Consider the following 13,947-nt stretch of genomic DNA (forward strand, 5'->3'; position numbering starts at 1 on the left):
ATAAAATAAAATAAATAAATAAAAAAACAGCCTACCAGACCCACCGTGCCATTGCGTAGCAAAAGCATGGGGCGGTCTCGCGCGGGGCGCATTGAATTATGTGTGTGGGCACGCATGCACATGACCCCCCTGCTCCCCCCGCTTTTGGCACACAACGGCAAAAAGGTTAGCCATCACTGGTCTAATCTAATAAATATTGTTTGAATTTTGTTTCTTTTGGAGAATAAGTTCTTTGATAAAGATTCTTTCCACATCTTCATCTAGGTTATTAGACAGAGGTAAGGAATGTGTTGCCCAGGATTGAACCTTGTAGCCACATGAGGCTCCAGAGCCGCAGGTTGCTGACCCTTGCCCTAGAATGTGGAGACTTAAACTCATCCAAAGTCAAGATATATTCCCTGACTATATTTCTGTGAACCTCAAGTTTCAATCCTGCTCTTTTATTTTACTGATCACTACCACTTGCCTGAAATGGTTTAGGGTTTCCTGCTTGGGCAGGGATTGGATTAGAAGACCGCCAAGGTCCCTTCCAACTCTGTTGTTTTGTTAAAACTGAGCCAAAGTTAAGAGTTAAACAGCTGTCTTTCCCTGATTGCTTTGAGCATTTTGCCATCTTCATTCAGTAGTTGGCGTACTGTTTATTTTTTCTTTTATTTTCCTCCCATGGACTCTACTTATTATAGCTATTTATTAAAATTTAAGGTTTAAATCTAAGGCAGATCTCCAATTTTTATTTATTTATTTAATAGATGTATATGGCCACCCATCTCTCACAAAATGACTCTGGGTAGTATAGAATAGAAAGTATTATTAAGCACATTACAAATATAATTAAAACCAATTAATCACTGTCAGCTTCCCTTGAAATCATTACATGGAGCATTGCATGGTTGCATTTCCCAGTGTTGCAGTAAACTATGCTTTTTCTATTATAGGTAGTCCTCAAGTTACGACCACAATTGAGCCCAAAAATTATGTTGCTATAAGTGAAATATTGTTAAATGAGTTTGCCCTATTTTACGACTTTTCTTGCCACAGTTGTTAAGTGAATCATTGCATTTGTTAATAACATAATTGTTAAGTGAATCTGGATTCCCTGTTGACTTTGCTAGTCAGGTGGTCGCACAAGCTGATCACATGACCCCGGGACACTGCAACTGTCATAAATATGAACCACTTGCCAAGTTTTTAAATAGGCTGTACACCGCCCTGAGTCCTTCGGGAGAAGGGCTGTATAGAAATAAAATTATTATTATTATTATTATTATTATTATTATTATTATTATTATTATTATTATTATTATTATTATTATTATCTGAATTTTGATCATGTGACCAAGAAGATGCTGCAATGTTTATGTGGAAAAACTATCATAAGTCACTTTTTTTCAGTGCTGTTGTAACTTTGAACGGTCACTAAACGAACTGTTGTAAGTCGAAGACTACCTGTACTCTTCTCTAATGGTATTACCAAGTTAAGGGCAGAAGGTCACCTTGTGCTTCTTTCTTTGAAGGAGAAAATAGTGAATAGTGTATGCCTTGAATTTCCCGGAAGGATCCTATTTAGCAGACTTTGTCTGTACATGTGTTAAGATATTGGACAATCCCCCCATCAACATTAGCATTTCACAATTCTTGGAAATATCTGTAATCTGTTTTTGAAAAGCATCACCTGCTCTATTCAGGCAACTCCTGTAGTTTTCTTTATTCATTTCACCACTTACATTTAACTCAAACACTCTCAATAGCACTGTCAAATTCAATTGGCAACCCATTGCTTTGATTAATGTTGTTTTCTTTTTCTTTTTATATTTTCTCCTTTAACTGCTACATTCTAATCACCATCACATTCCCCTTTATCCCTAGTACATTTCAATATGATGAGCCTGCAGGGATAGGAAAAAATGATACTGGAAAAGGAAGAAAAGGGGGAATGTGTCTGAAAAAGTGGGTATCAAGTGTGAGAATGGAGTCCTCCTATATTCAGTTTTGATGTCGTCCCCCATAAACTGTTTTGAAGAAACACATTACTCAGAGGAAAGGGGGAAGCCTTCTGTCCCACAGAGAACATGAAGACATCAAGGGGAAAATAAATTCTAGGGAAAATAGAAATCCACCCTACCTTTTCCCAAGAAGTTTAAGCAGGTGGTTTTTCCACTATAGAGCTTTCCCAAAATGCAACCTTTCAAAGGAAATGGAGAAAATATAGATGGTGGTGGTTCCGGTTCTGGGGGATATACAAGTTCCATCAATCTGTGAATCACATGACCCAATATTACATTATCAGGAGGTGGTTTATTTACTCTGATCTCTTCAGGAGGGTACCACTCCTCAACCATAGCCTGTAGTAAGAGAAATCACAAAATAAAATGGAACATTTTGAATCCATCCAGGCTGCTGGAAAAAGGAACCACATTGAAACACAATTCCATGGGAGCTTATTTAACAGTAAATTCCATTGAGCTGTATAAGGTATTATCTGAACAAAGGAAAAGGCTGCAGAAAGTTATCTCATGCAAGATTCACAAGGCTTACAGCCATTAATAAAAATAGACCTCCTCCAACCTGGCATTGTCCAGATATCCTGTTATCCAGACTCCTATTCCTGTAATTCCAAAGGCTGCGTAGACTGGTAATTCTGAAAATTATGTCCAAACAACACCTGTTGGGTTTCAATTATAAGAAACTCTGAGGAAGATCATGAGCCACTGTATTATGTATATTATGTGCAAAACGTGTGTCCATGGCTTAACTTTTTTAATCACCAATATGAGAATTAACAGGCTTCACTCGTGTAATAAATTTCACCTGCTCACTTAAACCCCATTTAACTTAGGTCTCACTAGGAATTCTATCTTAATGACATAAATTAAATTGCCTGACTTTCTTCCTGCTGTTATCATTAGCAAACTTGCTTTTGACTTCAGTGGTACTATAGGTGTATTATAATGTGATCAACATTTCCCAAACTCATGTTTTCCAGTTGCGTTGACCATTCTGACTGACAATTAAAGAAGCTGCAGTTCACCACATATGGAAGTTTTGAGATTAAGAAAGGCTGCCATATATAAACTACTTGAAAACAAACCACATTGAAGGTTGTTCTTACTACTATTAATAATAAAGTTCCATGTGATTTGTCATTAGTATCAGTTGGCGACATGAACACCCTTTCCTTCTTCCCAATAGAAGGCTTGATTTTTCTTTTGTTTAAACTTTAACTTATTTTTGCTTCTGAACTTCAAAGATGACATAATTTGTTCTTCTCTTGGCTATTAACTTGGATCTCAATTTACTAGGATTGGTTTATATTGTTAATATGAAAATTTTATGAATAGGCTTGAAATCAGAGGAAGAACAAAGAAAGATGCAATTTCCCTGGATTCTCACTCTTGTTTTGCAGCAGAAAAGGGAACTGGTGAAATTCACTTTTTTTTTTTTTGCTTTTGCTTTATGAATGGCAGTATCCAACAATGGCTCGGGTACTGGATATATGCCCAGGCATTTTCATTCAAAATCTCAAAGCATGAAATATTTGTACTCAGTTGCATTAAACAATGAGAATGAATTATGTTTTCCCCAAACAAAATAAAACGCCCATTAATGTTTCAATTTCATTAGCAAAGGAAAATAGCTTTCTGAGCCAATACTGTGTTTTGAGAAATGATATTACAAAAAAACAAACAACCCTAAGATATTTTGCAACCTGCATTATCAGATTTTCCCTGAGCATGGATGTTGAGAAAAATAATGGCTTGCGGACTATATTTACTCTGCCAGCACAATTGAAACTTTTTGACAAAATAGGTTTTCTCTTGCTCCAAGATCCCATGTGCTTTTTCAAATCTCTGGCCAGGGAATTTGCCAAGCCTAATTTCTGAAGACATGTGGGAAGTGAAGAAACAGAAGATGGAAAGAATTGTGGAGAGGAAAGAAGACAGCCTCAATGGAGATATGCAAGCCTTTTTTGCCTAAGCAACAGCACCTGTATATCTCTGTCAAAGATATCTTCCTTATTTTCTATAAAACTCCAACGCATGAATACAAATCCAGGCACTAAACATGGTGTAACCAGATGTAAATGAGCCAAAAGTGGAATACACCAAACATTCTTGCCAAAGCAGGACAAATAATTAATCTGATGTTGAGCAGTAATCAATACAAACTTATACATTAATCAATTTGTCTCTGAGATACCTAAGTCTCTTTGTTGTTTGTACTTTGACAAACCACCTCTGGAAATTTTTAAAAAGGAGGGAAAAGAGTCTATTAACCTTAAGAATACGGAATATTTGTAATTCCTTCTGCTATTGTTTGGACATGTCAGAGGCAATTATATTAAAATGTGAAGAGAAAGAGTGAAAGCTGCCCTCAGTTTAGTGAAGACCAGAAAACAAAAACAAAGGACACACATAGCGGGTTAAAAAAAAGTTTCTAAGAAAGAGTGCCATACAGGTAACTCAGAACTATAGGCATGTTATTTATTTCAGGTGGTTCTTGTTAAACTACCGCATTTGGGACCTGCTACTTGGTTGTAAAGTAAAGCAGTTGCTAAATAAAACGTAATTTTACTATAGCTTTTCTTTGTTTTGCAGACTTAAAAAGGTCATAAATCCAAGGAGTGGTTGCCAAGTTATTTTTTCATCACTATTGTACTTGAACAGTTCCTAAACAATCAGTTCCTAAACAAAGACTACAGATAGTCCTTGATGTATGGCCAAAATTGAACCCAACATTTCCACAGCTAAGCAAGGCAGTAGTTTTGAGTTGTGTCCCATTTTATGATCTTGCCATGGTTGTTGAATAAATCACTAAAGTTATTAAGTGAATCATGTGGTCATTAAGCAAATCTGGCTTCACTCATTGACTTTGCTTGTCAGACTTGGCTAGGAAGGTCACAAATGGTGACCACATGACCTCAGGATGCTACAGTTGTGATAAATACATGCCAGTTGCCAAACACCCAAATTTTGATCACATGACCATGGGGACGCTGCAACAGTCATAAATGTGACAACATGTCAGAAGTCGCTTTTCTCAATGCCATTTTGAATGTCACTAAACAAATGCATGTAAGTCGAGGATTAACTGTACTTGTAATTCAATTTTATGGCCTCTCAGAGTTTCTTTGGATGAATGGAGGGAAGGAGGGATTGATGGATAAATAGCATCAGGAAATCTATAGTCTAAAGAACTGAAATTGCTGAAGGATACTAAGAACAATCACCACAGAAGTTCCGTTACATTTATTTAAAATAAAACAAAGTTTTACAGTAGCTCTTCAGTGAATGTAACAATATACTAACAGATAAAAAAGACAAAGTTATTCAACTCCTAGTTTGATTCAGTCTTCTCCAAGAAAAAAAACAACCAACCATGTCAACAAGACATTGCAAAGTGCAGGACCAAAATAACAATAATAAAATCATGTTCGGGAAATAGGTTTTTATTTTCAATTAGTTAAATCTCCAAGGCTACTACTGGATACTAATAGGTCTGGCAAAAATCTTTCAAAACTTGTAAAATACTGGTGCGGTGCTTGATGATTGGAAGACAGCAAATGTTTTTCCTCTCTTCAAACAACAGAAAATGAAAGATCAAATGCACAGCTAAAGGTTGAGGATACTTGACTTGGTATTAGTACTTGTGAAAAAGATTTGGTCTAGTAATTACAAACTAAATGGTTGCAATTACAAAAAAAGCAGATGCAGTTTCAAGCAGCATCAACAAAAATAGTTTCCAAAATCACAGGAAGTAGTAACTACAGATTACTCTGCATTGCTGTAATCCCACATCAAGTATTCTATTGAGTTCTGGGCAGCACATAATTGCTTGCTGCATAAAACAAATTAAATCCAGTTGCAATATAAATTGTGTTGACTGATGTTACCAAACCACAGAATACATATATAGTATCTGACTTTTTGTTTAGTAACAGCACTAGTTAAATGAAAAACAAAACAAAAATATGTCTGGATGTTTCTTGTACATTTCCAAATAATTATTGAAGGAATAGATTTAAGTTTTGTGAGTCTGCTTAGCTCTAGGTCAATCTCTGATTCAGGAAAAACATAGTTGGCTGTTACATTCAAAATGGACAGATACATTTTTAATGTTCTCACCAATCTAAGAGTAAAAACCAGTTGTAACTTTTTCTCACCATAAAGTAATAAATTCAAACCAAATTTGCTAGTTCGAATGTAAACAGAAATGATGCACTACTCTAACCAAGTTATGAAGTAGCTCCAGGTACACAATGGGAAAAAAATCATGGATAAAGGGGAACAACTTTTTATTTCTTACAACTCTTAGCTTGCATAATAAGAAACATGAATTATAGTTGAGCTCACACAAACAACCCTAGATTTCATAAATTAGAAATAAGTGCATCTCCTTATCTGCTGCTCCAAACCAGCTCATATTAGCTTGGATGAAAATATTCTAGGTTCTATTAAGACACAATTTTCTACTTTTTTTCACATCATGTAGTGTTTCTCAGTCTTGGAAACTTTAAGATGTGTGGACTTCAACTCCAAGAATTTTCCAGACAGCTAGTGAATTCTGGGAGTTGAAGTCCACACATCTTACAGTTGCTAAGGTTGAGAAAAACTGAGATAATGAATGCCAAATAACAAACCAAGAGAAGGCATGAAGAGACAGGAAGAAGGGGAGGAGTATTCAGTGACATTGTTTAAGGTTTCATATATCTAAAAACACTCATCAATGTTGCAAAGCTGTTAAAAACAAACTGTGAACATGTGATAGATTCGAAAACTCACTAAGTATCCTCTTGGTTAGGACTACGAAAACAGTCAGGCGGATAAAGAATTGGAACAATGTCTCTTGAATCAAATTAAGCATTATGGAAGACGCATCCATACTTGTTCTTAGTTCAAGACTGAATGCACAACTGAAAATATAGCAAGCAGCACTTTTGGGCTATAAATATATACAATAATATGGCAAAAATTCCCTCCTGCCCCTACCTAGAAGTTGTGGATGCTCCAAAACTGGAAGTTTTTAAGAAGAGATTGGACAACCATTTGTCTAAAATGGTGTAGGGATTCCTGCCTGAGAAGAAGGGTTGGACTAGAAGATCTCCAAGCAGGGATGAAATGCTCCCGGTTCGGACTAGATCGTGCGATCCAGTAGCGATTGTGGCAGGTGGTTCGGAGAACCGGTAGCAATGGCGGTGCAAAGCTCCGCCCACCCACCCAGTTATCGTTACTTCCTGGTTTTAACCAGGAAGTAATGTTTTTTATCTTCTGCGAATGCACAAAGGGTCTGCGCGTGCATGTGACGCATGCACGCAATGCGTGCCCTTCCAAACTGGTAAGTAAATTAAGTATCAGGTTTTTATCAGGTTCGCCTGATCCGCCAGTTGCATCCCTTTCTGGATCAGGACGCCCTGCGCACGGTCACTCATGCCCTTGTCACTTCCCAACTGGACTACTGCAAAGCTCTCTACATGGGGCTCCCCTTGAAGAGCATCCGAAGGCTCCAGCTGGTCCAAAATGTAGCCGCGCGGGTGATTATGGGAGCAGCGGGGCGCTCCCATGTAACTCCTCTCCTGCGTAAGCTGCATTGGCTCCCAGTGGTCTTACGGGTGCGATTCAAGGTGTTGATTAACATCTTTAAAGCGCTCCATGGTTTAGGACCTGGGTACTTACAGGACCGCCTTCTGCTACCGACAACCTCCCACTGGCCAGTACGCTCCCACAGGGCAGGGCTCCTCGGGGTGCTGTCAGTCAGACAATGTCGACTGGCGACCCCCCGGGGGAGAGTCTTCTCAGTGGGGGCTCCTGCCCTCTGGAACGAACTGCCCCTGGAGGTACGGAGGATCCCGGACTTGCACACCTTCCGCCGTGTCCTGAAGAATTTGTTATTCCAGCAAGCCGGGCTAGCCTAATTTTAACGGTTTTAAATTTTAAATTGGATTTTAATGGGAAATAAATAAATAAATAAATAAATAAATTAGATTTCACCCCTGCCTCCATAGTCCCTTCCAATTGTTATTCTGTTAAAATCAGCTTTTTAAAATGAATACCTATCACATGAACAGCCTATGCTTACATTTGCCAATGAGGGGCAGAAAGGCAGGATGGGTTGTGTACAATTTGCATATTTTAAGTGTACTAAGTGAATTTCATTGAAAATTATCCCAACATTTTCTGAATATATTTCACCCAGTATTACATTTACCTTATATTTACCAGTATTATATCAACAGCCTATGTCTATTAGACCTTTGATTTCAACTCTTACCAGCCTTAACAGCATACCAATAGCAAGGAACTGTGGAAATATACTCCAAATGTCTGGAAGACATCAGATTAGGTACTATGAATTTATAGTAAACACTGTTGTAGTCTGTAAGTAGAGATGACTAAAAATTGCATGTAAATTATTACAAGTAATTGCATGCAGGCAGCTGGAAAATAAGCAAGAAGTCTGCTGGATGAAGAAACAGTAGCCCATTGATGTTTGGAACTATATTTTCTAAGTTGTTTTCTGTAGGATTTACTGAAGAAAAACTATAGGAGATTCTTCAGGATCATTTCTACAGGTGATGAATCCATAGACTGGATTGAAATTAAGTCTAATGCACTAAATTGCCATGAAAATCAATTGACTACATTTTGCCGAGAATGTCAATAAACACCTTAGCTGGAACCCAACTTATTATTCATTATTAACTCAGATAGCCTGATCTGAGATATCCTCAGATAGCCTAATAAACTGAAAACAGCAACCAAAAAGGCAAAAACATCTCAAGGTAAAAACCACTTTGAAAACAGAAGGTCATGACATTCCAGTCATTGTGAAGTCCTTGATGCTCTCTGAGTCTGGTGGTTTGCTTGCATATATTTCATTATCCAATTAGGTAACATCATAATTGCTAGTGAGCATGGGGTTTGCTCCCTGTTTTAAACAGTAGCTTGTCTGCCTGCGTTGAAGGAGATATGACTTTTTCTTGGTAGTTCCTTGATTAGGGTGTTTTTTGATTGATTGTGTGTATGGTATTAATTCCTGCTGATCTGGGTGTTGGTTGCCGTAGAGAATGTGTTCTGGACTTTTTGCTTCCTTCTTAGCTTTTCATTGTCTCTTCTGAATTGTATGCAAAGGTGTCTAACCCTAACCTTTCTTACCACAGTTGTTAATTGCATCGCTGCAGTTGTTAAATGAGTAATGCGGTTGTTAAGTGAAGCTGGGTTCCCGATTGATTTTGCTCATCAGGAAGTTGAAAAAAGTGATCACATGACCCTGGGACACTGCAACCGTCATGAATACGAATCAGTTGCCAAGCACCTGAATTTTTTATTATGTGACCACAGGAATGCTGCAATGGTCATGTGAAAAATCATAAGTCACTTTTTTCAAGTAACTTCAAATGATCACTAAATGAACGCTTGTAAGTTGAGGACTATCTGTAAGCACTTTTTAGGGCTCAGAAAAGCATTTGAAATTGGTGCTTCGAGAGTCTATGGAGATTCTCAGTCATCCAGGTCATGGTTGTCCCAAAGGTTTTTTTCTCAGGAGGCAACTGGACTTCCTAGATTTTTCTTTGAAGATGTTTTGCTTCTCATCCAAAAGTCTTCAAAGAAAAAACAAGGAAGTCCAGTTTCCCCCTAAAAAACTGCAAAAAGGTTGCCCTTTGGGACAATGAGCCACAGTGGTGCAGTGGTTAGAGTATAGTACTGCAGGCTACTTCTGCTGACTGCCAGCTGCCTGCAATTTGGCAGTTCAAATCTCACCAGGCTCAAGATTGACTCAGCCTTCCGTCCTTCTGAGGATGAGGACCCAAATTGTTGGGGGCATTATGCTGACTTTGTAAACCGCTTAGAGAGGGCTGTAAAGCACTGTAAAGCGGTATATAAGTGCTATTGCCATTGCTATCATGACCTGGATGACTGAGAATCTCCACAGACTTTTAGCTATGCACTTTGGGATGAAAACCCTTCCAATAGTGTGAGAGTACGAATAGATTTCCAGAAAAACTGCGGACTACAGGAACCATTTGCACTCCAGTTTGAGATGCAGGCGACACATACTCATCCCCAACAGCCTGTGCCTGTCTTCAACAGTGAAGGGACACAGGGCAGAAAGCATCCTGCAGCCAAGAAGGCTCCACACCCATTTGCACTACTCAGGTGACTTGAGGACACAGATAAACCTCCAAGTGGCCTCAATGACTCTCTAAAAGAATGCAAATGACCAGCTGTCTGCAAGGAGTATAAATCCTTCCATTCCCCACTATCCTATCAGAGCTGATGAAGCTTCTTGGATGAGAAGCGAAACGTCTTCAAAGAAAAAAAAAGTCCAGTTGCCTCCTGAAAAAGCACGTTTGAGGTGCTTCAAGAATGTGCAAGAGCACAAACAAAGCATGCCACTTTGAGCCACTAAAGCAGTTGCAAGGCTTGTGCAAAGCTTGTGCAGTCATTTTGCAAAGTATGTAAAGACATTAGGAACAGCTTGTGAAGCAGCCACATCAGCTTTGCAAAATATATAACTGATTATCGATGCAAAGATTGCTTGCTTTGCACTTTTACACAGCCTCATCTCTCTTCAGTTTTTGCCATTACTTTGGCTTTAGAAGTAAGGAAGCTCTGACTCTTCCAGATTACACATCCAAGCAAGTAGTCTGTGGCATCAAGATTACAAATTGCACAAAACCACACTTTTATTTTAGTTCTATTTTTGTGCTTAAATGAATTCTCTACAATACTACAGAGAAAAGAAATACTGAATATGAAGTTGTCTTACATCAGTGCAGATCATTAGTTCATCTATATAGAAATGATATTGATAATGATTCTATGGGAAGTTGAGATAGGGAATTTTCTGAGCTCTATTGAAAGATACCAGAAATTTAATTTGGATCTTCCTACACACAAGAAAGCATGCTTTTCTCTCCAAAGTGTACCCTTCCTCAACCATGGTAGTTAACATTTGCACTGCCAAGTTTGAAGATTATATGATCAAATTACAGCCAATTTTGTAATTTGGGGTGTGCCTTTTTTATGTCTTTCCTCTTTTTCTTCCCCAAGTGCACTTTAATAAATTTGCAAATAAACAAGCACAACTTACATTTGCAACTATATTAATTCCCCCCTTTCCTTTATGGAATACTATGGATTGATAAAATGCTAAATAAACACGAAGAATCTTACAGGCCTGAACAAACACAGAAACCTCTAGACTGAGAATGTTTTTAAAAACGGTTGATACAAGAAATAACTGGGGCAGTTGACCATGATATAATCATTATTACACATAGTAATCACAATTATTTTTTGTCTAGTCAAAACATTAATACATTATTTATAGTACATAGGAAGAAGCTGTTCCACATTAACTGTCCAGAATACGTACAAGCCAACCTTCTATTGGAAACCAATCCACTTATTGCCTATGATTATTTAATCAGGCACTTATATCCTTATCAATAAAAATGGATTATAAGTAGGGCTGCAGTTATCTGGACCAATAGAAGCAAAGTCAGGTTTTTCAATAATTCTGTGCAGTCATCTAGTGGCCACCTGGGTTCTTGCAGTTAGGTAAGATAGTCCTACTACAGAGCTACATTGAGAAAAATAATTCAAGCACTTTCAAATAATGTTTTGAAATTTAGAAGCTATCTATCCACAGACCTGTTTCTCTTTCTGTATAAATACACTACATATAAAGACTTGATGAATATGTTACCACAGGTAGTCCTTGACTTACAACTGTTCATTTAGTGACCGTTCAAAGTTACAACAGCACTGAAAAAAGTGACTTATAACCGTTTTGCACATTTATGACCGTTGCAGCCTCCCCATGGTCACATGATCAAAATTCAGATGCTTGGCAACTACTTCATATTTATGACTGTTGCAGTGTCCTGGGTCATGTGATCAGCCTTTGTGACCTTCTGTCAATGGGGAAGCCAGACTCACTTAACAACTGTGTTACTAACTTAACAATTTCTATGATTCACTTAAGAGTAGCAAGAAAAGTCATAAATGGGGCAAAACTCACTTAACAAATGTTTCACTTAGCAACATAAACTTTGCAATCAATTGTGGTCGTTAAGTCAAGGACTACTTGTAGTTTTTAAATTGTGGGCCAAAACTATTTAATATCTTTTTAAATTGTTTTAAATTTTGTATGCTATGTTTTTAACTTGGCTGTTCACCGCCCTCAGTCCTGCTGGAGAAGGGCAGTATAAAAATCAAATCAAATAAAAAAATAAATAAAAATAAAAAAATAAGTTGATGCTGCTGCAATTTTCACAAGGCATGCTCCCGTGCCTTCTGCACCCATGTTATAATGAATTCATTTTTTTTGCTGCATCTTTCTGATACAGGCAGCACTAATGTGGTTCCTGCTTAGATGATTGGTATGCTGGTGATAACTTCAGACTTTTTAATAGAAGGAAACCAGCAACTCTAAGACACTGATAATATACAGATCACTCTGAAGAGAAAAGGTATAATATACCTATTCATTTCACTGGAGCAATGTAATCTTAATAGATTAACGCAGAAGCATCTTGGAAATTTATCACTGTAACTCCGATGTTTGCATTAAATGAACAAAATATGGCATATTTTTTAAAAAATATATAATCTGTACTATGAACAAAGAAATAACCTTCACTTTCCGAAATAAGAAAGAAGTTATATTGTTTTGTGTTAATTCAAAAAGACCGCACAGACTCTAAGGCTTACAACTTGATGAAAATAAAATGTACCAATTGTGTTCAGGATGTGGGTACAAAAAGAACATATAAATGTGGTTTCCCAAACAAGATAAAAAATAAACATACAGGCTATTTATGAAGATAGTTCAAACAAGCTGATAGAAAAAAAAAATCCAAATCCAAGCTAAATAATAATATACTTTTTTCTCCGTGCAGTTGAGCTGAAAATAGAGGAATCTGAAAATAAGGCATAAAAGGAAATCAAAAAAGGCAAATATTCAGAATTCAATTATTTAATCATGTCTGCTTTTGAAAATGGAATGGGAGAGAAGGAATTTATATTTAAATACATACTTACCTCTTCAAAGATACCTAAAAAGAGATAATGATAACTAATTCTGAGAACTGCCTATTATAAAACTAAAGATACTGAAATGAACTTATCTTAAAATAACAAGAATTGTACTAGAAAATACCAATGAAAGAAGACTACTCATTCAGTGACAGACAGTGTTTATTTCACATCAGACTTTGTGTATTACTTTGCATTTTCTAGCACACTGTAATGTACTACAACTTAATTTCTACTTAAATTAAAATATCACAACCTCGGAGCTCTTGCATGTTATTGTTATTGCTTATGAGGGGCAATGGAATGGACTGTGACAGATAAACACCCAGAGGGGCAGTAAATCAATGCATTGCCAAATCCTAGAAAAACGGAGTATAAAGTACATTTAATTCTGCCAAAATGCTTATTATGCTAATATGAAACCTATGCATCAATCACAAAACAAATGTGATGTTCATGAACAATGATTTTATGAGCTATATATTCTTCCACTAGGCCGTATCAGTTGGGAGTACCTTATATTCATCATAATCTTTCTCATCTAGCAAATTAATTTTGTCCAGTTCTACTAATTGTTCTGGAGTTGGCTCATCTGGCAAATCGCTGATGTCAGCTTGTTCATAAATTGGCTTTCCTTTTAAGAAGAGTTCCTTCCAGTCACGCATTAGCTTTGCAGGAATTAAACTGTGGAAATCAAGAAAAACAAAGCTATTTAGTACAAAGGGAACATGCTTTTAATCAACGAAAGTAATCAATGGTTAAATGAAATATGGAACACAAAAAATAACTCTGAAAAGAGGAAGAAATAATGAATTTTGTCAGATAAATTCTATTCAGACAAAATGGCTCAATTACACATTAGGAAGATCAGTTTTTACCCCAATTGACTTGGGAGTTGCTGTATACCTGG

The 13,947-nt window shown here is 37.1% G+C and overlaps 1 protein-coding gene across 1 annotated transcript in view; it reads right to left on the reverse strand.

Moving 5' to 3' along the window:
• The window catches only part of SPEF2 (sperm flagellar 2), a 110,971-nt gene that overhangs the window by 73,816 nt on the left and 23,208 nt on the right, over positions 1-13,947 (reverse strand). The window contains exons 10-11 of the mRNA XM_070935950.1: positions 13,553-13,721; positions 2,123-2,342 (exon numbers count right to left, since the gene is read on the reverse strand). Of these exons, the coding sequence (XP_070792051.1) occupies positions 2,123-2,342; positions 13,553-13,721 (389 nt within the window). The remainder of the gene's footprint in view (positions 1-2,122; positions 2,343-13,552; positions 13,722-13,947) is intronic.

This window comes from Pituophis catenifer, unplaced genomic scaffold, assembly GCF_029215685.1.
Source record: "Pituophis catenifer annectens isolate HBS135680 unplaced genomic scaffold, rPitCat1.0.hap2 SCAF_2, whole genome shotgun sequence".
Taxonomy (NCBI): domain Eukaryota; kingdom Metazoa; phylum Chordata; class Lepidosauria; order Squamata; family Colubridae; genus Pituophis; species Pituophis catenifer.